General features: G+C 42.4%; 1 protein-coding gene and 1 long non-coding RNA gene across 3 annotated transcripts in view; one reads left to right on the top strand and one right to left on the bottom strand.

Annotated features, from left to right (window-relative positions):
• Window positions 1-23,781, bottom strand: part of LOC117508765 (galectin-4-like) — a 39,200-nt gene that overhangs the window by 8,334 nt on the left and 7,085 nt on the right. Inside the window, exons 3-11 of one of the 2 annotated variants that reach the window (XM_034168594.1) lie at window positions 20,513-20,717; window positions 20,314-20,427; window positions 17,378-17,401; window positions 17,230-17,256; window positions 17,098-17,145; window positions 9,660-9,695; window positions 9,298-9,324; window positions 9,159-9,188; window positions 4,374-4,462 (exon numbers count right to left, since the gene is read on the bottom strand). In XM_034168594.1, the coding sequence (XP_034024485.1) occupies window positions 4,374-4,462; window positions 9,159-9,188; window positions 9,298-9,324; window positions 9,660-9,695; window positions 17,098-17,145; window positions 17,230-17,256; window positions 17,378-17,401; window positions 20,314-20,427; window positions 20,513-20,717 (600 nt within the window). The remainder of the gene's footprint in view (window positions 1-4,373; window positions 4,463-9,158; window positions 9,189-9,297; window positions 9,325-9,659; window positions 9,696-17,097; window positions 17,146-17,229; window positions 17,257-17,377; window positions 17,402-20,313; window positions 20,428-20,512; window positions 20,718-23,781) is intronic. The other variant, XM_034168596.1, reaches the window with a different exon arrangement.
• Window positions 1,929-19,370, top strand: LOC117508766. Its single transcript, XR_004560193.1, has 3 exons — window positions 1,929-1,939; window positions 2,065-2,067; window positions 19,192-19,370. It is a non-coding gene; the product is annotated as an uncharacterized LOC117508766 (long non-coding RNA).

The following is a 23,781-nucleotide window of genomic DNA, read 5'->3' as shown; positions in this document are numbered from 1 at the left end:
ATCAGCAGATTAATTAGCTTCCACTAAATTTAGTTCCACTAACTTTCAGTCTGTTCACATTTCTTTGCTGGCATAGCAAGTAAGACCGAATGGTCAAAAACATTTGGAGACTCTAAAGCCAGACATTAATTCCTGTGTGGGGTGTTCTGCAACAATCAGGCTGCCGTAAGGAACTCAGCCCTCCACCCTCTTTTACAGACGGCACCACCGAGAGGAGAGAATTTACTTTCTACATGCAGCAGCTCAGACAGTGGCACAAGAGGTAAATCACAATGTCGTTTTCACTCATGGTCACAACATAACTCTTCACCAAACTAACTACATTCCTTGAACTATAAAAACACAACAAATCTATAACACTAACAACACTTCTAAACTAACATGTACTACAATAATAACAATAATAATAAAAACAAACCACAAACTCCCATAATGCATTGCTCCAATGTATTATGATTAACAGTGTGTCTGCTTTAAAGACAGCATGTACATGCAAATCTTTACTTTTTTAAGTGAAAAGAGACTTATTTATGGAGTTAAATTTGTCTCATTAATACCTGCAAAAGCACAGAGGGTGATCTACAAATAGTCCTTGATTTGCACACGTGTTTTTGTGATCCACAAACACAAATTTCCGATTTGTAACTTGTGTGTTGGTTTTTACACACAGATGGGTATTTCATAATACAGTATGTCATTTTTTCCATTGTGATCTGTAACTCACCATGTTGGCCGCTTTTCACATTCCCATCCAGTAGATGGCAGTGTTGTATGCATTGTGACATTGGGGGGTGATAAGACGAGTCTGATTTCCCATAATGCCTTTTGGTGCTTGTGTTGGTTTAGCACTCAAACCTTCTTTATTCTTTCTTCTTCATTACTTTAAAAGTGCAATATTTTCACTTTGTAAAAATGACAGTGTTGCTGTTAATGTGTTGATAAACTGTCCAGAATGAGTCTGTTTATAAATGAAACCATGCGTGAAAGTGCTTTGCTTTTGATCTACACTGCCATCGTTAAAGAGGAGTGAGATGCTTTTGCAGCAGCCAACAGTGTGTTTAAAGATACAAGTGCTGCATTGAATTTGCTAGGAAGCCTCTGCAGTGCTAAAAGTTGAAACTATGCCAAGTAAATGCTAAAGGTTAGCTATACCTTCCGCTACATTTTGCAGAGTGTGTTGGCTTCATGTTAAAAAAGTTAATTTTTCAGTTAGCGCATTAGTGGCAACCAAATTTAACTTTTCAGTTAGCTGTGCCCACAACTCAGCCACATGGGGTGTGCAGCCAGTACATTCTGAGTGCCGGTCCCAAGCCCGGATAAATGAGGAGGGTTGCATCAGGAAGGGCATCCGGTGTAAAACAAGCCAACCCAACTATGCAGACTAAGAATCGAATTCCAACACCAAATCGGTAGCGGCCCGGGTTAACAACGTCCGCCACCGGTGCTGTTGCCCAACAGGGTGCCAGTGGAAATTGGGCTACTGCTGAGCGAAGACGACGAAGAAGAGGAGGAAAACATTGCCAAAAACAGCGGGAGAAGAAGAAAACTAGAAGGGTGGAAATGAGAGTGGGGACTTTGAATGTTGGTAGTATGACTGGTAAAGGGAGAGAGCTGGCTGATATGATGGAGAGGAGAAAGGTAGACATATTGTGTGTGCAAGAGACCAAGGGGAAGGGAAGTAAGAGCAGGAGTATCGGCGGTGGGTACAAGTTGTTGTACCATGGTGAGGACAGGAAGAGAAATGGTGTTGGGGTCATTTTAAAGAAAGAGTATGTTAAAAGTGTGTTGGAGGTTAAGCAAGTGTCTGACAGGGTGATGAGTGTGAAGTTGGAAATTAAAGGGGTGATGATGAATATCATCAGTGCATATGCCCCACAGGTAGGTTGTGAGATGAAGGAGAAAGAAGATTTCTGGAGTGTGTTAGATGAGGTGGTGGAGAGTGTGCCCAAGCATGAAAGAGTGGTGATAGGAGTTGACTTCAATGGGCATGTTGGTGAAGGGAACAGAGGTGATGAGGAAGTAATGGGTAGATATGGTATCAAGGATAGGAATGGGGAAGGACAGATGGTAGTTGACTTTGCAAAAAGGATGGAAATGGCTGTGGTGAATACCTACTTTAAGAAAAGGGAGGAGCACAGGGTTACATATAAGAGTGGAGGAAGGTGCACACAGGTGGACTACATTCTTTATAGGAGATGCAAGCTAAAAGAAATCAGAGACTGTAAGGTGGTGGCAGGAGAGACTGTCGTTAGATAGCATAGGATAGTTATTTGTATGATGACTTTAGAGGTAAAGAAGAAGAAGAGAGTGAGAGTGCAACAAAGGATCAGATGGTGGAAGCTTAAGGAGGAAGACTGTTGTGTGAAATGTAGTGAGCAGGTTAGAGAAGCACTGGTTGGAGGAGAAGCAATTTTGGACAACTGGAAAAGTACTGCAGATGTGGTGAGGGAGACAGCTAGGACAGTACTGGGTATGACATCTGGACTGTGGAAGTAAGACAAGGAGACTTGGTGGTGGAATGAAGAGGTCCAGGAAAGCATAAAGAGGTTGGCAAAAACATTTTGGGATAGTCAGAGAGATGAAGAAAGTAGACAGGAGTACAAGGAGATACAGCGTAAGGCAAAAAGAGAAGTGGCAAAAGCAAAGGAAAAGGCATATTGCGAGAAGTACAAGAAGTTGAATAGTAAGGAAGGAGGAAAGGACTTGTACTGATTGGCCAGACAAAGGGACAGAGCTGGAAAAGATGTGCAGCAGGTTAGGGTGGTAAAAGATGCACATGGTAATGTGCTGACAAGTGAGGAGTGTGTGCTGAGAAGGTGGAGGGAATATTTTGAAGAGTTGATGAATAAAGAAAATGAGCGAGAGAAAAGGCTGGATGATGTGGTGAGAGTAAATCAGGAAGTACAAGAGATTAGCAAGGAAAAAGTGAGGGCTGCTATGAAGAGGATGAAGAGTGGAAAGGCAGTTGGTCCAGATGACATTCCAGTGGAGGCATGGAAATGTCTAGGAGAGATGGCAGTAGAGTTTCTAACCAGATTGTTTAATAAAATCTTGGAAAGTGAGAGGATGCCTGAGGAGTGGAGACGAAGTGTGCTGGTTCATATTTTCAAGAACAGAGCTGCAGTAACTACAGAGCCATAAAGCTGATCAGCCACAGCATGACATTATGGGAAAGAGTAGTAGAAGCTAGGCTTAGAAAACAGGTGAAGATCTGTGAGCAGCAATATGGTTTCATGCCAAGAAAGAGCACTACAGATGCAATGTTTGCTCTGAGCATACTGTTGGAGAAGTACAGAGAAGGACAGAAAGAGTTACATTGTGTGTTTGTGGACTTAGAAAAAGCTTATGATGGGTGCCAAGAGAAGAGTTGTGGTATTGTATGAGGAAGTCTGGAGTGGCAGAGAAATATGTTAGGGTAGTGCAGGACATGTACAAGAATAGTGTGACAGCAGCGAGATGCGCAGTAGGAATGACAGACTCAATCAAGGTGGAGGTGGGATTACACCAAGGATCAGCTCTGAGTCCTTTCTTGTTTGCAGTGGTGATGGACAGGTTGACGGATGAGATCAGACAGGAGGCCCCATGGAGTATGATGTTTGCAGATGACATTGTGATCTGTAGTGAGAGTAGAGAGCAAGTTGAGTCTAGTCTGGAGAGGTGGAGATATGCTTTGGAGAGAAGGGGAATGAAAGTCAGTAGAAGCAAGACTGAGTACATGTGTGTGAATGGGAGGGAGCCCAGTGGAATAGTGCAGTTACAAGGAGTAGAAGTGGTGAAAGGAGATGAGTTTAAATATTTGGGGTCAACTGTTCAAAGTAATGGAGAGTGTAGTAAAGAGGTGAAGAAGAGAGTGCAGGCAGGGTGGAGTGGGTGGAGAAAGGTGGCAGGAGTGATTTGTGACCGAAGAATATCAGCAAGAGTGAAGGGGAAAGTTTACAAAACAGTAGTGAGACCAGCTATGTTGTACGGTTTAGAGACGGTGGCACTAATAAAAAGGCAGGAGGTGGAGCTGGAGGTGGCAGAGCTGAAGATGTTGAGATTCTCTTTGGGAGTGACAAGAATGGGCAAGATTAGGAATGAACATATCAGAGGGACAGCTCAGGTGGGACGGTTTGGAGAAAAAGTCAGAGAGGCGCGATTGAGATGGTTTGGACATGTGCAGAGGAGGGACCCAGGGTATATAGGGAGAAGGATGCTGAGGATGGAGCCCAAAGAGGAGGTTTATGGATGTGCTGAGGGACGACATGCAGGTGGTTGGTGTGACAGAGTGAGATGGAAATGATTGATCTGCTGTGGCGACCCCTAACGGGAACAGCTGAAAGACAAAGAAAAAGACGTTTGCTGTGCCCACCACTGTGTACACTCAAACACACCTTTCTGCTCCATAGGACACCATGCCTCTGATGATGATGGTCCTCTTTACAAACATCCCTCCTGGGATCATGTTGGAGTAGGGAATCGGCTTGAAACACAGCAAAGACAAGATAAGTCAACTTTAAAACAAAATACTGTGAAGACAAGGTTCAGACTGCCTGACCACATGGAGGATGATGTTCAACAGAGTCTAATTATGGCAACAGCATCGCTTATCGCACGATTTTTGGGTTGAAGGAGGCGCCACTGTAAAGACCACGGTGTTATTGAAGTGTCAACTTTAGCATATCATTAATTAGACCAGTTTTACACTTCTAGTCCTTGGAACCTAAAGTACTGCACATTTTCCACTTCAATCAGACAACTCATGTTAAGAATCTTTATTGCAGCAATAACACATAATGCAGATTAGAATTTGCAGTGTTGGAGAGTGATTATAAGATATCCAAATTAAAAAGTGCAGACAGCAACTTTAAGACAGTGGTAGCAGCAATTCACAGCCGGAGGGGACAAGATGAGAAATGCATCCATTTTCTTTACCCACTTAGTCCAATCAAGGATTTCAGAGGGCTGGAGCCTATCCTAGCAGACACAGGGTGTGAGGCAGGGTACACCCTGGACAGGACACTAGTCTGTCACAGGGCCACACATAGAAAACCAAACACATTCAGACCCGCACACACCTCTACGGTCGATTTTAGTGTCACCAATTCACCTAACCTACATGTCTTTGGATGTGGGAGGAAGCCGGGGCACCCAGAGGGAACCCATGCAAACACGGGGAGAACATGTAAACTTTCAAAAAAGAAAGGACCAGGTGAGAAATGATCCCACAACCATTTGACTGTGACGCAACAGTGCTAACCACTAAAACACAGTGTTGCCCAAGAACTGGGAAATCACATCTTAAATAGTCTGCCCTATGTCCAGGAAGTGAGTGGGCATTACGTGGAGATTGATGAGTGAATGCACGGCAAGGCAGCTCGAGTTATCTGCCAGAACTCACTCAAGGGGTGGGCCAGAGTTGCTCAAACCAGCCAGTCAACTGCTGACTGAACAATCGAACACACCTGATATAGGCAACCCAGTCTCACGGCATGTCATGATTCAGCAGCACAAAATATACATTAATCTATTGGTTTGTGATATTGTCATGAAAAGTGCAAAATGTTCATATTGAGAACAGAAATTGACTCTAATACATTCCATTACAGCTGCATGAAATTAAGGAGGTTATGGAGGTTAGGGTTAGGGTAGGGGTAGTAATAGTAAGTTAAACAAAACCCTGTTATGAAAATTTCAATCATTTCATGACAGGAGCACGAATAAAACTTGTGAGACTGAGCTGGATATAGCTGATTATGTGCAGTACTTTGGATCCATCGACCAGGACTGGGAACCAGTGAATTGTACTTAGCTTCAAGTTGTCCGGCTTAGTTTTTGTCCGGATAAGATGGAATTCCAAGAGCATTAAAGCCACTGAACACGGAGTCCTTCATGGATTAACTAAAAGCAAAACCCTGGGTTCAATGTAAAATGAAGTGGTGAATAGATAAATGAATGAATCCAGCTCCTCCAGTGTGTTAACACAATATCTCAAAAACAATAAATGCTATCTTCTTGCAACTTGCCAAACAAATAACTCATTTAATGTCTGATGAGACTGGATGCACCAGATCAATTGAAATACCACTTTGTTTAGCATATGTACAAATGTGCAAATTAAAGAGGTGGTTCGATAGGAACACATTGTCATTAAACTTAGGTAAAACTAAACTCATGTTGTTTGGCAACTGTAATAAGGAGACTTAAGTGCAAGTACAAATAGATGGTGTGGATATAGAAAGAGTTCATGAAACTAAGTTTCTTGGTGTAACAATAGATGACAAAAACTGTAAACCTCACTTAAAACATAAAAAAAATAAACTGTCAAGACGTATCTCAGTACACATGCTGGACTACAAATCACTCCACATTCTCGATTGTTCACTGGTTTTACCATATTTAAATTACTGTGCAGACGCTTGGAGCAATACTTATAAATGTGCACTATACTTACTATCGACGCTACAAGAAAGAGCCGTGAGGGTAATTCATAATGCCAGTTAAGAACATACCACTTCACTATTCTTAATATCAAAAACATTAAAATTCAATGACCTGCCTCATGTACAAAGCGTGCTTACGCACAAAAACCTGGCGTATGTCCATCTCCACGCGAACGTTCAGATGTATCAAAAGTGAAATGACCGTGGAAATGTGCGGTGCGTCACACAAAAATCCTGACTGGCGTACGTACGCACGTTTCAACAGCTATTGTTCCACTGTGGACATGTAAAGGTGATGCTGGGAACCATTAATAGTGTGAAAAGAAGAAGTCATCAGAGTGATGTGCACATCAGAGACACACTGATGAACAATTAACACACCCAGATGCTTGCAATTATATGGATGGATATAAAAGCACGTGTAAAGTGATGCGTAAAATGGCATGAACAGTGGCTGTGTTAGCTTTGTTAAAGCACATTGCAAATGGTGCAATCTGACGTGAGTGTGTACTCAGGGAACGCGAGAATTTACTTCCAAATGATGATAACTGGCTCATAAAACGATTTTGATTACCAAGGCCACTGTGACTGGAGTTATGCACAGAACTGCAATCGGCCCACAGTGCAATACGGCGAGAAGGCAGGGGTTGTGTGTGCCCACACAGGTGCTGACCACACCGGGCATCCTGGCATCATGGGCATTCCAGCGTGAGCTGGCTGATCAGTCAGGCGTGTGCCAGTCAGGCTTGAGCCGAGCCATGCCAACTATGTGGAACGCAACCATCCGAATGACATCCAGGTACGCCACATTCCAACATTACAGCGCATTTTGCGGCGAGAGCTGATTTCCCAAATGTAATCAGGGCTATTGACTATACACATTTTGCTATGAAGGTGCCATCACATGGTGAGCTTGTTTTTTGTTTTAGCAAAGAAAAGAAAAACACCAAAATGTCCAGCCAAACCCCCCAACACACAACAGTACCCCCCCATCAACGGGAAGCCTCCCGGCGACCGAACAGACCAGGCCCGAGAACAGCACCTCCCTCCGGGGTCCTCGTCAGGAAGCAGACGGCGTAACGCTCCCAAGGTCCACCGCAGACAGCAGGACAGGGCACCGCGGCTGGAAGGCTGGCTGGCATCAACAAAAAACCCCAAAAGTCCCATATACAACCCAACATACAAGAAAAAAAACACAAAACCCACCCAAACCCTCCCCAGGGGACCGTCCCATCCAACCCCGGGAAGAAAAGAAAAACACCCAAATCCAAAAACCCAACATAGCCCCAACAACACAATACCAACATAAATTCACAAAGAAAAATAACAAACAACCCCCCCAGAACAACTTGCAGAGCCCAACACCCCCCAGAAGACCTTTACCACCAGTTCCAGGAGTAACAGCCAAAGCCGGAATCCCACAGAGGTCCCCAGGTATTCATGGAGCAACAGCGCCCCCCAGAGGACCGTACCATCAACCCCATGAGGCACCCTCCCCACAACCCAGGAACCCCAGACCCGGCCACACTTGGCTAGTCGGCCCCACAAGCCAATTCCCCCCCAGAGGACCGTCCCATCAACCCTGGAGGTGGAACCTGGAAGGAAACATAAAAAACACAAAATCCAACCCCCGGTGGACTTCATTAAACCACCCCGGGGGCAAATAAAACAACCGGCAAACCCTGCAGGGAAATAAAAAACAAAACAAAACGACCCAATCCTCAAACAGAAATTACCTAAGTCCAAAAAATGAAAACCTATGATTACCTGAGTCCAGCCGAGCTCCGAACTGCCAGTCGTTCACTCCACCAGAACCGCCTCAAAATCCCCAAACAATTTATAACCCCTTACATGAAAACAAAAACAGCCCAAATAACTAAACAACCAAAGGTCTGCCCTTTTTTTTATTATTATTATTATTTATTTTTTCTTTTTTTTGTGTCCATTATTATGCCTGTCTAAGAACACCTGGAGATACGTCATTGTTCTCTTTCTTGACGCTTATGTGACCGGGACAATATGGCGGCTTCAGCTCGTCCGAGCTGCATGGGCTCATCCACAAGAGGAGCCAGAGGTCCCGTCGGAGGAGTCTCAGTGGGGCGAAGAAGAGGCAGCCCTGATCTGTGTCGGGGAAAGCCCCGAGACAAAAAGACCCGCTCTGATGTCCGCCCTCTCTCGCGTCCACGCTCCTTTATCCGATCATCTAGACGAATAGCCAAAGATATCAGCTCATCTAAATCTTTTGGTTCATAATAGTAAACATAATAGTTTTGAGTTTGTAGCATCAACAGCAGATGCTACTATTATTGTGAACACCCCCTTTTCTACTTTTTTTTTTTACTAATAGCCCGATTTCATAGCTTTAAGAGTGTGCGTATCATGAATGCTTGGTCTTGTTGGATTTGTGAGAATCTACTGAATCTACTGGTACCTTGTTTCCCATGTAACAATAAGAAATATACTCAAAACCTGGATTAATCTTTTTAGTCACATAGCACTACTATTATTCTGAACACTACTGTATGTTAAACTGACTTTATTGACAAGTCTCACCCCTTTGAAAAGTGACCAAATTGCATATATTTGTACTGATTTCAGCAATGTTTTCATCAGCCAAAAATGGCCATGAGATGGCACTGGGGTAAAGTCCGCGGCACCCATACAGTATTTATAACTACCATCAGCAACACAAACCTGCTGAACCATTAGTTACTACTTTAGCTAAGTATTACTTACAGGGTTGTATATTGGCTGTCCACCCATAACCTGCAATAACATTAAAAGCAGACATTCATTTCAGATTAACAATAAAGAAAAACATGCATATATCTAATTTTATTTTTGGATATTTAATGTGGTCATGTAGTTTTATCACCGGCAGATGTGATCCTGGGTATCCTTCCTGTGTCAACAAAATCCAGAGAAATGGGTTGTTTAGTGCAATAGTTATCCACAGAGGTGGGACAAAGTCACTGTCAAATCATTCTCAAGTCATCAGTCTGCAGGTCTCAAGTCACAAGTCAGCTTGCAAACAATTAGTGGTCATTATGACTTGAGACTTGACTTGGAACTTGACTTGAGACTTGCAGATTCATGACTTGAGAGTGACTTGCTGGTGACTTCATCCCACCTCTGGTTATCCAGTATGGTGAACTGATTATATACTGATACAAAAGTTAGCTCTTGAAGAAGAAATTATGCAAGTAAGATGTACCGATAATAAAACTGTCTTCATACCTGCATACCACCTCCCATTCCTCCTGGATAGCCACCCTGTGTTAAAACAAATACAAAAAGGATTTTTTTCCCCCCTCAGTTGTGTTCATGCTGGTTTTTTTAGGCTGACAGTTTAGTAAGGTAGGCCTCAGGCAATGTTAGCAGGGTTTGTGCATTGGTGGGTGTTTGCTAGCTGGGTTGATAGGTTAGCAACAAAATAGATCATAAACTGTTTATTGTTAGCAGGTTTTGTTGGTAATAGCTAACCTTGTGTATTTGTTTAATCTTATGACACACTTTCATTGTGCAGTATTGTGTTTATTTAGCTCATTATAGTCACATCACAGATTTGTTTGGCTTAGTTGCTTTAATTTCTAGCTAGCTTTTAGCAACCGTGGCAAATCAGCTTTGGCTGTTGCATAGAGAGACTAAGATGAGGAGGATCAGCATTATTATACATCTGACTGAAATCCTTTGTTCTGATTGGCTGATTCGCGTGTTATAATTGCAATACTTTTCACAATAAATCATCCAAAATTAACAATAGCCACATTATTGACTGATTCTGCACTGTTGCTTCTTGCTTGCCTCTACTGGTGGTTGGCTCTCACTGCGGTATTGTATCACTTCCTGTTCCGGAGCACAGCGGTGTTTTGCTGTTTTGCTGTATCTGTTAGCTGTTTAATCTGTGCAGTTAGATTGATCTAGTTAACTAGATAACGATTTGTTTCACAGTGTAATCTTCACGTGCCTTAACTAAAGCACTCCCTCTGCCGAATCACCTCTAAATTATTTACACGTTATTCACTTTGCGTGTTTTTAGGAATCCGCTAGCTTAGCGCAGCTACTAGCTCTTAGCCGGTTTAGCATGGCGGCTTCTCCTGTCTCTCCCGCACTTTTCTGCTCTGGGTGTGAAATGTTTAGTTATTCCTCGGCCTCCTTTAGTAGTAATGGTACTTGTAATAAGTGTAGCTTATTCGTAGCTTTGGAGGCCAGGCTGGGCGAATTGGAGACTCGGCTCCGCACCGTGGAAAATTCTACAGCTAGCCAGGCCCCTGTAGTCGGTGCGGACAAAGGTAGCTTAGCCGCCGTTAGTTTCCCTCTGGCAGATCCCGAGCAGCCTGGAAAGCAGGCCGACTGGGTGACTGTGAGGAGGAAGCGTAGCCCTAAACAGAAGCCCCGTGTACACCACCAACCCGTTCACATTTCTAACCGTTTTTCCCCACTCGGCGACACACCCGCCGAGGATCAAACTCTGGTTATTGGCGACTCTGTTTTGAGAAATGTGAAGTTAGCGACACCAGCAACCATAGTCAGTTGTCTTCCGGGGGCCAGAGCAGGCGACATTGAAGGAAATTTGCAACTGCTGGCTAAGGCTAAGCGTAAATTTGGTAAGATTGTAATTCACGTCGGCAGTAATGACACCCGGTTACGCCAATCGGAGGTCACTAAAATTAACATTGAATCTGTGTGTAATTTTGCAAAAACAATGTCGGACTCTGTAGTTTTCTCTGGGCCCCTCCCCAATCGGACCAGGAGTGACATGTTTAGCCGCATGTTCTCCTTGAATTGCTGGCTATCTAAATGGTGTCCAAAAAATGAGGTGGGCTTCATAGATAATTGGCAAAGCTTCTGGGGAAAACCTGGTCTTGTTAGGAGAGACGGCATCCATCCCACTTTGGATGGAGCAGCTCTCATTTCTAGAAATCTGGCCAATTTTCTTAAATCCTCCAAACCGTGACTATCCAGGGTTGGGACCAGGAAGCAGAGTTGTAGTCTTACACACCTCTCTGCAGCTTCTCTCCCCCTGCCATCCCCTCATTACCCCATCCCCGTAGAGACGGTGCCTGCTCCCAGACCACCAATAACCAGCAAAAATCTATTTAAGCATAAAAATTCAAAAAGAAAAAATAATATAGCACCTTCAACTGCACCACAGACTAAAACAGTTAAATGTGGTCTATTAAACATTAGGTCTCTCTCTTCTAAGTCCCTGTTAGTAAATGATATAATAATTGATCAACATATTGATTTATTCTGCCTTACAGAAACCTGGTTACAGCAGGATGAATATGTTAGTTTAAATGAGTCAACACCCCCGAGTCGCACTAACTGCCAGAACGCTCGTAGCACGGGCCGAGGCGGAGGATTAGCAGCAATCTTCCATTCCAGCTTATTAATTAATCAAAAACCCATACAGAGCTTTAATTCATTTGAAAGCTTGACTCTTAGTCTTGTCCATCCAAATTGGAAGTCCCAAAAAACAGTTTTATTTGTTGTTATCTATCATCCTCCTGGTCGTTACTGTGAGTTTCTCTGTGAATTTTCAGAACTTTTGTCTGACTTAGTGCTTAGCTCAGATAAGATAATTATAGTGGGCGATTTTAACATCCACACAGATGCTGAGAATGACAGCCTCAACACTGCATTTAATCTATTATTAGACTCAACTGGCTTTGCTCAAAATGTAAATGAGTCCACCCACCACTTTAATCATATCTTAGATCTTGTTCTGACTTATGGTATGGAAATTGAAGACTTAACAGTATTCCCTGAAAACTCCATTCTGTCTGATCATTTCTTAATAACATTTACATTTACTCTGATGGACTACCCAGCAGTGGGGAATAAGTTTCATTACACTAGAAGTCTTTCAGAAAGCGCTGTAACTAGGTTTAAGGATATGTTTCCTTCTTTATGTTCCCTAATGCCATATACCAACACAGTGCAGAGTAGCTACCTAAACTCTGTAAGTGAGATAGAGTATCTCGTCAATAGTTTTACATCCTCATTGAAGACAACTTTGGATGCTGTAGCTCCTCTGAAAAAGAGAGCTTTAAATCAGAAGTGCCTGACTCCGTGGTATAACTCACAAACTCGCAGCTTAAAGCAGATAACTCGTAAGTTGGAGAGGAAATGGCGTCTCACTAATTTAGAAGATCTTCACTTAGCCTGGAAAAAGAGTCTGTTGCTCTATAAAAAAGCCCTCCGTAAAGCTAGGGCATCTTACTACTCATCACTAATTGAAGAAAATAAGAACAACCCCAGGTTTCTTTTCAGCACTGTAGCCAGGCTGACAAAGAGTCAGAGCTCTATTGAGCCGAGTATTCCTTTAACTTTAACTAGTAATGACTTCATGACTTTCTTTGCTAATAAAATTTTAACTATTAGAGAAAAAATTACTCATAACCATCCCAAAGACGTATAGTTATCTTTGGCTGCTTTCAGTGATGCCGGTATTTGGTTAGACTCTTTCTCTCAGATTGTTCTGTCTGAGTTATTTTCATTAGTTACTTCATCCAAACCATCAACATGTCTATTGGACCCCATTCCTACCAGGCTGCTCAAGGAAGCCCTACCATTATTTAATGCTTCGATCTTAAATATGATCAATCTATCTTTATTAGTTGGCTATGTACCACAGGCTTTTAAGCTGGCAGTAATTAAACCATTACTTAAAAAGCCATCACTTGACCCAGCTATCTTAGCTAATTATAGGCCAATCTCCAACCTTCCTTTTCTCTCAAAAATTCTTGAGAGGGTAGTTGTAAAACAGCTAACTGATCATCTGCAGAGGAATGGTCTATTTGAAGAGTTTCAGTCAGGTTTTAGAATTCATCATAGTACAGAAACAGCATTAGTGAAGGTTACAAATGATCTTCTTATGGCCTCAGACAGTGGACTCATCTCTGTGCTTGTTCTGTTAGACCTCAGTGCTGCTTTTGATACTGTTGACCGTAAAATTTTATTACAGAGATTAGAGCATGCCATAGGTATTAAAGGCACTGCGCTGCGGTGGTTTGAATCATATTTATCTAATAGATTACAATTTGTTCATGTAAATGGGGAATCTTCTTCACAGACTAAGGTTAATTATGGAGTTCCACAAGGTTCTGTGCTAGGACCAATTTTATTCACTTTATACATGCTTCCCTTAGGCAGTATTATTAGACGGCATTGCTTAAATTTTCATTGTTACGCAGATGATACCCAGCTTTATCTATCCATGAAGCCAGAGGACACACACCAATTAGCTAAACTGCAGGATTGTCTTACAGACATAAGGACATGGATGACCTCTAATTTCCTGCTTTTAAACTCAGATAAAACTGAAGTTATTGTACTTGGCCCCACAAATCTTAGAAACATGGTGTCTAACCAGATCCTTACTCTGGATGGCATTACCCTGACCTCTAGTAATACTGTGAGAAATCTTGGAGTCATTTTTGATCAGGATATGTCATTCAAAGCGCATATTAAACAAATATGTAAGACTGCTTTTTTGCATTTACGCAATATCTCTAAAATTAGAAAGGTCTTGTCTCAGAGTGATGCTGAAAAACTAATTCATGCATTTATTTCCTCTAGGCTGGACTATTGTAATTCATTATTATCAGGTTGTCCTAAAAGTTCCATGAAAAGCCTTCAGTTAATTCAAAATGCTGCAGCTAGAGTACTGACGGGGACTAAAAGGAGAGAGCATATCTCACCCATATTGGCCTCTCTTCATTGGCTTCCTGTTAATTCTAGAATAGAATTTAAAATTCTTCTTCTTACTTATAAGGTTTTGAATAATCAGGTCCCTTCTTATCTTAGGGACCTCATAGTACGATATCACCCCAATAGAGCGCTTCGCTCTCAGACTGCAGGCTTACTTGTAGTTCCTAGGGTTTGTAAGAGTAGAATGGGAGGCAGAGCCTTCAGCTTTCAGGCTCCTCTCCTGTGGAACCAGTTCCCAATTCGGATCAGGGAGACAGACACCCTCTCTACTTTTAAGATTAGGCTTAAAACTTTCCTTTTTGCTAAAGCTTATAGTTAGGGCTGGATCAGGTGACCCTGAACCATCCCTTAGTTATGCTGCTATAGACTTAGACTGCTGGGGGGTTCCCACAATGCACTGAGTGTTTCTTTCTGTTTTTGCTCTGTATGCACCACTCTGCATTTAATCATTAGTGATTGATCTCTGCTCCCCTCCACAGCATGTCTTTTTCCTGGTTCTCTCCCTCAGCCCCAACCAGTCCCAGCAGAAGACTGCCCCTCCCTGAGCCTGGTTCTGCTGGAGGTTTCTTCCTGTTAAAAGGGAGTTTTTCCTTCCCACTGTCGCCAAGTGCTTGCTCACAGGGGGTTGTTTTGACCTTTGGGGTTTTTCCGTAATTATTGTATGGCCTTGCCTTACAATATAAAGCGCCTTGGGGCAACTGTTTGTTGTGATTTGGTGCTATATAAATAAAATTGAATTGAATTGTTTCGGGCAACATTATGAGTGATTATTATCACTTTACCGGGGTGTTGCTCGGCCGGTATCGTAGATTTACGTCAACGCTATCTGGCTATACCCGCCCCCTGTGCGTAAACAAATGACGTCATCCCAAGAACTGTCCACGGGGGGGGGGGGGGGGGGGGGGGGGGGAACTGTCCGCAGAGGAAAAGATGAAAAGGCGAGAAGTGTGTTTTGGTCCCAATATGGATATTCCGGATGATTTTGTCATGGATAGTACGACAATGAACAGCAGCTAAAGCAGCCAGCTTGATGAGGGCGCACTACCGAATTTGGAGAACAGTGCGCACCAGCCGACTCGACAAAAGTTAAGTGAGCCAACTTTTTATGTACACGTTACGCGTTGTGTATCTCAGTAAAAAAGTGATAATAATGCAAATAACATGCTGTTGTCGTGTGGTATGCATTTTTCTCAGTCCCTCCATCCATGCCGTCACCCACAATGACAGCTATTCACCCTTGTCTAACTCGGGCGAATAGCTGTCATTGTGGGCGACTGGGCATGGACGTCGGGCCTCTGAAAATGCATACCGCTCTCCAAAAGCATGTTATTGTATTATTGCGGACCGATTTTGTCATAACGGGGCAACAGTGTTTTGCACAAGGGGTGATGCGTCACAGACGACATCATGGCAGAGAGCAGAAGGTTTGCGTCCGTGGATACTGATGGGATAAACGCTCTTCTATCCAAGAAAGTCAGTGAGAGTACCGCGAACAGTATCAAGAAAAGTTCCGCACTGTTCAAGGAGTTTTTAACGAAGGACGACGGGACAGATTTGCATAGTGTTTCACCCCACGAGTTCGAGAAGCTTCCCTCTGCCACACTCGACCATGAACTGGGACAGTTCTTGCAATAATTCTATTGAATTTATATGTAATTCTACTGGAATTGTATAGATTTGAGAATTTTTTTATGTATGAATGAAATTTAAATTAATTATTTGTTTCTAGTAAATTTAAATTATTTGTTTCTAGTAAAAATAACCAAAAACAAAAAGAATAAAAAATGACTTAGCAAATTTTTCACACAATCGTAAAGATAAACTTAACTACACAGATGTATAATAAAACAAATGGTGACTGGTTTGGAGGGCAGCATAATGGAATGTCACCCCGAGGGATCATTGTTGCCCAAGGACGAAGGCCGTATGGCACATTCCTCTGGGTGTGGTCAGCACAAGAGTTCCTCAGTGGCTGGAGACGTCCAAGGGGACACCCATGTTTCACCTGGCTACAGGTGGTAATTTCAAAAGTCTGGGGGACAGACTGGACCCAGGCTGGATACAGTGATGCATGCCATCAAAGCATGTTCCCGGAAATATCTTGTTGCATCGACTTTCTTCAAATATATAATAGTTTTAGGAGTGACTTAAGGTTCACGAATAGAAGCAATCTGAACCGTAATTAAGGCAGGTGTAAGTGCGTGTAGCACTAGAACTCACCATCAAGCCTTTTTGGTATCATGGGTCCATCTCAACTAAATACCAGTTATTGAAAAGGCACCTACCTGATGACGCTGAAGACTTGCTTCCAATAAAACTTCAATTTAATGAGTTATTCCAAATGAGCATATAATAAAGTTCATGTTGTAATTGTTTTAATCCACTGAAAAAAAGAGAATGTTTGAACCAACTTAAAAAAAGTGTTACAATTTGTAAAAACCTGAATGAATTAAGTTGTTTGAACTTAAGTTTGTAAGTTAGAATTCAGGTTTTTACAAATTGTAACACTTTAAGTTGGTTCAAACATTCTCTTTTTTCAGTGTAGTTGTGAAGGCTGAACAACTCAGCTGGTCAGTGGCGTTTGAAGCCGAGTCCAGGCAGGTTTACGGTTGGTTTATTACTGATCAGATAGTCATTATGAAATTTTGGGTGGGGTTTGGACATTTAAGGTAGGGATGTAGTTTCATCTGTAACTCAGTTCAGCAGTTTCATGACAACACAGCTCGATATCCACTGCAGAACTCTGTGACAGCATATTTGAGTGTTTTCCTCTCAAAAATCTGATATAATCGACTGCACATACCATCTGGTGTGCTGTGCATGTAATTTATGTTATGATATTTATCATTTAGATTTCTGTATCCATAAAGTAAATTCTGAGATGTACTTGTAACAGAAAGCAATATCATCAACTGAATCTGACACTGATTTAGATTATTAAAAAAAAAAAAAAACTCGCCCCCATTCCACATCCCATGTCACCTGGATATCCACCTGGGTATCCTTCCTGGATAAATAGTTGCATTCCATTGTATTTTCTGTCATAATAAAAGTAATTTTCAAATAGAAAATCAAAATAAGGATAACATACCCCCATGCCACCTCCTGGATATCCACCCTGTTTAAATTGATTGATCACATTACAGTAAATACTGTACAGTAATAAATTTCATTTATTTTTTTTACAATTTTATAAATCATCACAGACCTGAAAGAAACAAAACTTTCAAAATACTTACTCCCATGCCGCCTCCCATCCCACCCTGAAACAAAGAAACTGTTAGAGTAAATCCAGTTCATTTTTTGTAAATTCCAGTAAATCCAAACTGGATATTACATGAATCACATGAAAAGGTCTCATGATTTTTCAAATCACAGTAATAACTAGAGCACTGTGCTCATAGAGCACAAACCTCCACCAACACTAGATTCCAATTCTACAAATTATTAACTTGGAAAAAATTTTCACAAAGTCCTGTTAGAAGTGGCTTTTCATAAGATAAAATATAATATCAAACTTAATGTGTTCACTGAGAGTGCCAGTTTGAACCTCATTGTCACAAATAAGAGTGACTGAGGCACTTTTGATTGAGATATAATGTAAAAAGTATATCAAATGGGCTTTTCAATATTAAATTCAAATGTCCACAAAATCCACAGTCCGGATCAGATTCAGATCAAGCTTTGTCAATTGATAAAGGATACCATCCTACACAACACTCTCAAATATGAAAGAAATTTGATCGTTTTTTGACAGTTATGAAATGTTGAAAATTCATTCAACGTTAAAAATTGGATTTTTCAAATTTTACAAGATTTTTCCTGACTTTGGCCTTGAAAATTGAATCAGTTCTTGCCTATAAGGATATGAGTCATCAGTAAAAATTTCATAATGATATATGAAAATTGTGGGCTCCAGGCTCTTCACAAACAAACAGACAAACAAAGAAACAGGGTAGAAAACATAACCTGCTCCAACTTCGTTGGCGGAGGTAATTATTCACATTGGAGGACAGTGAAACGGGTACATGCATCACTCTTACTGCATTAATATCATTTACTTTTACTGCACGTGAGGACCTGGTCACACGGCACACGGCATTAGCTGAACGAAGGAAAAAAGTTACAAAGTCACAAATTGTCAAGAAAAGGTGGATGAATGATCCTAAACTTCTCCCATCACTGAAAACCCTGCAAATCAAGAGGGCAAAAAAGAACTAAACAAACCTGTTGTCTTGACAACAGGTTTGTCTTCACAACATGTGCGCACACACACGTTCCATCCATAAACAGCTGGAATGTGTGTAAATAGTTAAAGTAGTTGATAAAACGTTCTTGCCGCGATTGTTTCTGTATGAAAACGTTGCTTTCCATCCCACACATGGATGAGTCATCAGCAATACAAGGATGTTATGTTCAGCTCATCTGAGCTTTAGCTATTGATACGTGCAGATATCATCAATGTTCATGCAGGACGTCGGACTTGGGAGGTTGTACGAAGTTGGACAACAGTCAAATGGAACGCTGACGGTACAGGAACTACGCAAATGATGAGGAGCCAGAAAGCAAATCGAAATACGGACGAATTGAGGTTGTTGTCGGGATTCGTTCACATTTTTCAACAGTTTGAAAATTCTGACAAAGCGCCAGCTGCAGGAACGAAGCTGGACAACGGTTAAACGATGTCTCAGAAAGTCAGCATAAGTCCAGATTTCTTGTTTTGTTTTGGCTTCAGTCTCGTCCATTAGTGTCGTGTGACCGGAGGGTGAGTTGGCTGAAAACCTAGCAGGTTGACTATGCAAACGTAATACAAAACCAGTGAAAGCTTACATGTTTTAATTTGTCTTTTGATACAAATTTTAACTGTAATTGTAATTTGAGACCATGGTGGTCTGCTGAAAATGAGTGGACTGTCCCCTATGGGTCAGGGGAAAGTTACTACCCCAAGTGAAGGAGTTCAAATATCTTAGGGTCTTGTTCATCAGTGGGGGAAAGGTGGAGTGTGAGATCAACATACACTCTGGGGCTGCATCTGATGTCCTACAGACGCAAGAGCTGAGCTAGAAAGCAAGACTTTCGAATTACCAGTCAATTTATGTTCCTATCCTCACCTATGGTCATCAGCTGTAGGTAATGATCAAAAGAACAAGGCCATGTTTACCAGGGGTGGAAATGAGATTCTTCCATCGATATCTGAGCTTACACTCCAAGACAGGATGAGAAGCTCAAATATCCAGGAGGGACTCGTTGCTTCTCCCCATTGAAAGGAGCCAACTGAACTGATTGGGACATCTCGTCAAGATGCCCCCTGGTCATCTCCCTAGGGAGGTCTTCCAGGCAAATTCAACTGGGAGGGGGCCTGGGGAAGACCCAGAACATGCTGGAGGGATTATATTTCCCACCTGGCTCAAGATCCCACAGCAAGAAGAGAACTTGGCTGAGAATAGGTAACGTGTGAGCTGACCTAATTGGTGGACTGCCAACGCCACCTGGACCCGGATTCAGAAAATGAATGAGTGAATTATGCTAATTGTTGGTTTTTCCTTTTTTCAAGTACAGCTGTATTTGGTGATTAGTTTAAGATGTTGAAAGTTGGTGTTACTAAGTTTCCAGCACACATCCAGAGGCTTGAAGAAAATAGCTGTAGCTCAGCTGACAGAGGGTGTTGTCCACTCAGAGGTGATCAGTTTGATTAATCAAATGTCACTGAGTGTAAAAGTGTGCTTCAGCGAGACACTGATCCCCCAACCTCCTCAATCATGGGGCATGCTGCTCCATTCCAAAACAGTGGAATCAAGACTTCATCAGAACATCAATATGTGAGGGCTGTTTGAGAACTTTTGAGCCTGACCCAGAAAAAGTAGGGCGTGGTTCTCCATCTTTTATATTCTGGTTTCTCAGAATGTAAAAGACTTCAGCTTTTCTGATAATTAGTTTGGAGACACATGGGGTATATGTTAAGATCCTGAGTGTCAATGGTGATGGTTCTTGAGTCCATGAATGGTTAATAACTTTTTTTTTCTTTACACTGAGCCTTTAGCTGTGTTTAAATGTTGTAATTGGTATATATCTGCTTGACAGCATCAGTGCTCAGCAGGGTTTCATGATGTTTGTTGGATTTCTGTTCCAGAGCTAAAAGCATGAAACAGCAGACATCGGCGAGTGCAGGTCTCACCCCAATGACGTTAATTGTCTGTATGTTAACATCTCCGGCGATGTGCAGAGCGCACACTCTCTCCACAGGGATTCGGTGTGCATACGTGTAGAAGTCTTCTCCATTGACTTTGAACTGCAACAAAACAATGTCAGACATGTTTTATCTCGTCTGCTTTCAGAAAATGGAGGCCATAGGTGTGCGTTGTTGACCTTCTGACCTGGTACCCCTCTGCAGTGACGACGATGACCATTTCAAAGGCCTGTCCTTTGGAGAAAGGCATGTCATGAGTTTTCTCCTCTGACTCCCATGAGCCATCCTGGCAGGTGTTGAAGACCACCTTATCCCAGCCGTCAAATCGAGGGTTAAAGTGGATGGCGATGTCACTGTCCTCAGACTGGCCACATCGCAGGTTAATAAAGAACCTGCAACATGTAACCATAGTGCAACATGATGCCACATCACATATACTAGACACACCCTCCATTCTGTTACTTCAGTGTTCTCTGAACAGCTGATTTGACACTCAAATAACGCTGTTTTGGGAGTCGCCATCTTGGCAGTGCCTGACTCCGTCAAAGTCCAGGCCAACCCATAAATAAGTAAAGAGATGGAGCGTGGGCACGACCACTGTGACATGAATGAAGCTTGAATCTCAGACTGCCTCAAGGGGCTTCACACAAGTAAGGTCTAATGTTACCAACCCCTAGAGCAAGCACACAGGCAACAACAATAAAACAAACTAAGGCTAACAGGGTTACCTTGGTTTGGGTGTTTTATTACATATTTTTTTCTGGACTGGGTGATGGTTTTCATCACCAGAGGTTTGGGTTGAAGTATTAAAAATTATGACTGGCTTGTGGCCAGCCAAAATACCTACCTGCTGTCATTGCTAACAAGCAAATTAAATAGCACAATAGTATCAGAAATACTGGAGCACAGACTTCTTAAATGGTTCATTAGTACAATATCTGTAGAGCAGGTATATAAGGGGACCACTGTTGCCTCACAGTGAGAAAATCATGGGATCGATTCCCACGTGTGTCCTTTCTGTGTGGAGTTTGCATGTTCTCCTTGTTTTTGTGTGCGGGTGCTCTGGCTTCCTATCACATCCAAAGACATGCAGGTTTGATGAATTAGAAACTTTAAATTGTCTGTGCGTGTGGGTGTTAATGTGTTTGTTTGTTTATATTTGGCCCTGCAACAGTCTGGCATCTTGTCCAAGCTGTACCCCACATCATGCCCTATGACTGCTGGGATAGGCTCCAGCCCCCCCGTGACCCTTAACTGAAATAAGCACTTGAAGATGAGTGAGTTTCTGTGTAGGCTCTCAGTTGTCCAGGTGGTTTCCATAGTAGAGAAGCTTGAATCTTCGACTGGACTGGGTTGCTTGACGCGATGACATTTCGCTTCAAATCGCAGAAGCTTCCTCAGCTAAAATTCTTGCTCTGGTAGTCTGACTTCTGTCTTGACTCTTGTAGAGAAGAATAAACAGAAGCCACCAAAGCTGGAGTTTTAAACCTAACCAGACCCCTCCTACCGAGGGGAGTCACATTAGTCACTAGCCTTAGCAGTCTGTCTCTCGGTAGGAGGGGTCTGGTTAGGTTTAAAACTCCAGCTTTGTGGCTTCTGTTTGTTCTTCTCTACAAGAGTCAAGACAGAAGTCAGACTACCAGAGCAAGAATTTTAGCTGAGGAAATTTCTGCGATTTGAAGCGAAACGTCCTCGCGTCAAGCAACCCAGTCCAGTCGAAGATTCAAGCTTCTCTACTATGAGTGAGTGAGGTATATAAGGAACTGGGGCCTCTTGTACAAAACATGCGTACGCACAAAAACCTGCTGTACGTCCATCTCCACACCAGTGTTCAGATGTATCGAAAGTGAAATGACCATGGAAATGTGCAGTGCATCAGACAAAAATCGTGGCTGGCTTGCGCACGTTTCTACAGCTGTTGTTCCACTGCAGACATGTAGAGGTGACGCTGGGAACCGTTAATAGTGTGAAAACAAGAGGTCATCAGTGATGTGCACATCAGCTACACAGTGATGAGCAATTAACACACCCACGTGTTCACAATTATATGGATGTATATAAAACCATGCACAAAGTGATGCGTAAAATGGCACTAACACTGGCTGCCTTAGCGTCAGAGGACCTTACAAATGGTGCAATTGGACATGAGCGTGTATTCAGGGAAGGCGAGGAGTTACTTGCAAATGACAATAATTGGCTCACAAGCTGATGTCGATTATCGAGGCCACTGATGCTGGAGTTGCACACAGAACTGCGACCGGCCCAGAGCGCAATACAACAAGGAGCCAGGGGTTGTCTGTGCCCACACAGGCACTGACCACGCTGCGCTTCCTAGAAATACGGACATTCCGATGTGAGCTGGCCGATCAGTCAGGAGTGTGCCAGTCAACCTTGAGTCGAGCCACCAGCTGTGTGGAACGCAATCATCCGAATGTTATCCAGGTACATCACATTCCAACATTAAAGCGCAATTTACATGAAATTACATATTTAAATGTGGCGTGGCCAGGGAGGAGTTTGGTTCCACACTCAGTTCCACATCCAGTGGGATGTACAAATGGAACATGCGTGGATCCATGCCTACGCACACTTTGATACGTTCGAATATTTTTGTGCTTACGCCAGTTTCTGGGTTTTGGCGTATACCATTTTTTAGTAGGAATTGCATGCAAGTCTTTGTACATGAGGCCCCTGGCCTGTCGATATGTAGACCTGAGTTCCTGTCTGTGTCCCTGGACAAAACACTTAATTGACATTGTCTCAGTCCACCCAGCTGTAATTGGGCACTGTTCTCAGCTGGGGAAGTAACCTGCATCAGACTGGTGTCCTGTCCAGGGTGAATCGCAGACTCGCATTCCTTTGATGCAGTGGAATCCGGAGATAAGCACCAGCGTTGTCAACTGAGCGCAGGGCCGGCCCAAGCCTTTATGGGGCCTTAAGCAGAATTTCATTTGGGGGCCCCCCTACCATCACCTCAGCACCAGATGCCTCATTATTCCATAGGACACACTGTTGCGTAACATACCCACAATCATTAGCATTATTTGTAATTATCTTACATCATACCGGTGTCATTCTTGTTTTTAACCTTAAAGGGGTAGCAAACTCATAAATATGTTTTAATTAACTTCTACATACAGAGTGATGTATAAGTATGGCTCATTAATTTAACTATTTGAAAGTAACATCAGCAGGCAGGAGACTGCATTTATAGTAAACACGTTAAATAGTTTAATTTCTTTCAGATGTGCAAAATGTTCAATATCCAAATACAAAATAGAATCAAATGACATTCACATTATCTTACAGAAAAATAAAGTTGTAATCAAAATTAAATACTTAAATAATAAATACAATACTTAAATAATCTCCAAAATGAACATAGAAATCCACAACAAAATAGCAATATGTGTGCATAGCAATGCACAAACATTGCACTGGGGGCTATAGCTTTAA

Source organism: Thalassophryne amazonica, chromosome 4, assembly GCF_902500255.1.
Source record: "Thalassophryne amazonica chromosome 4, fThaAma1.1, whole genome shotgun sequence".
Classification (NCBI taxonomy): domain Eukaryota; kingdom Metazoa; phylum Chordata; class Actinopteri; order Batrachoidiformes; family Batrachoididae; genus Thalassophryne; species Thalassophryne amazonica.
This window is presented reverse-complemented; position numbering and strand designations above follow the sequence as displayed.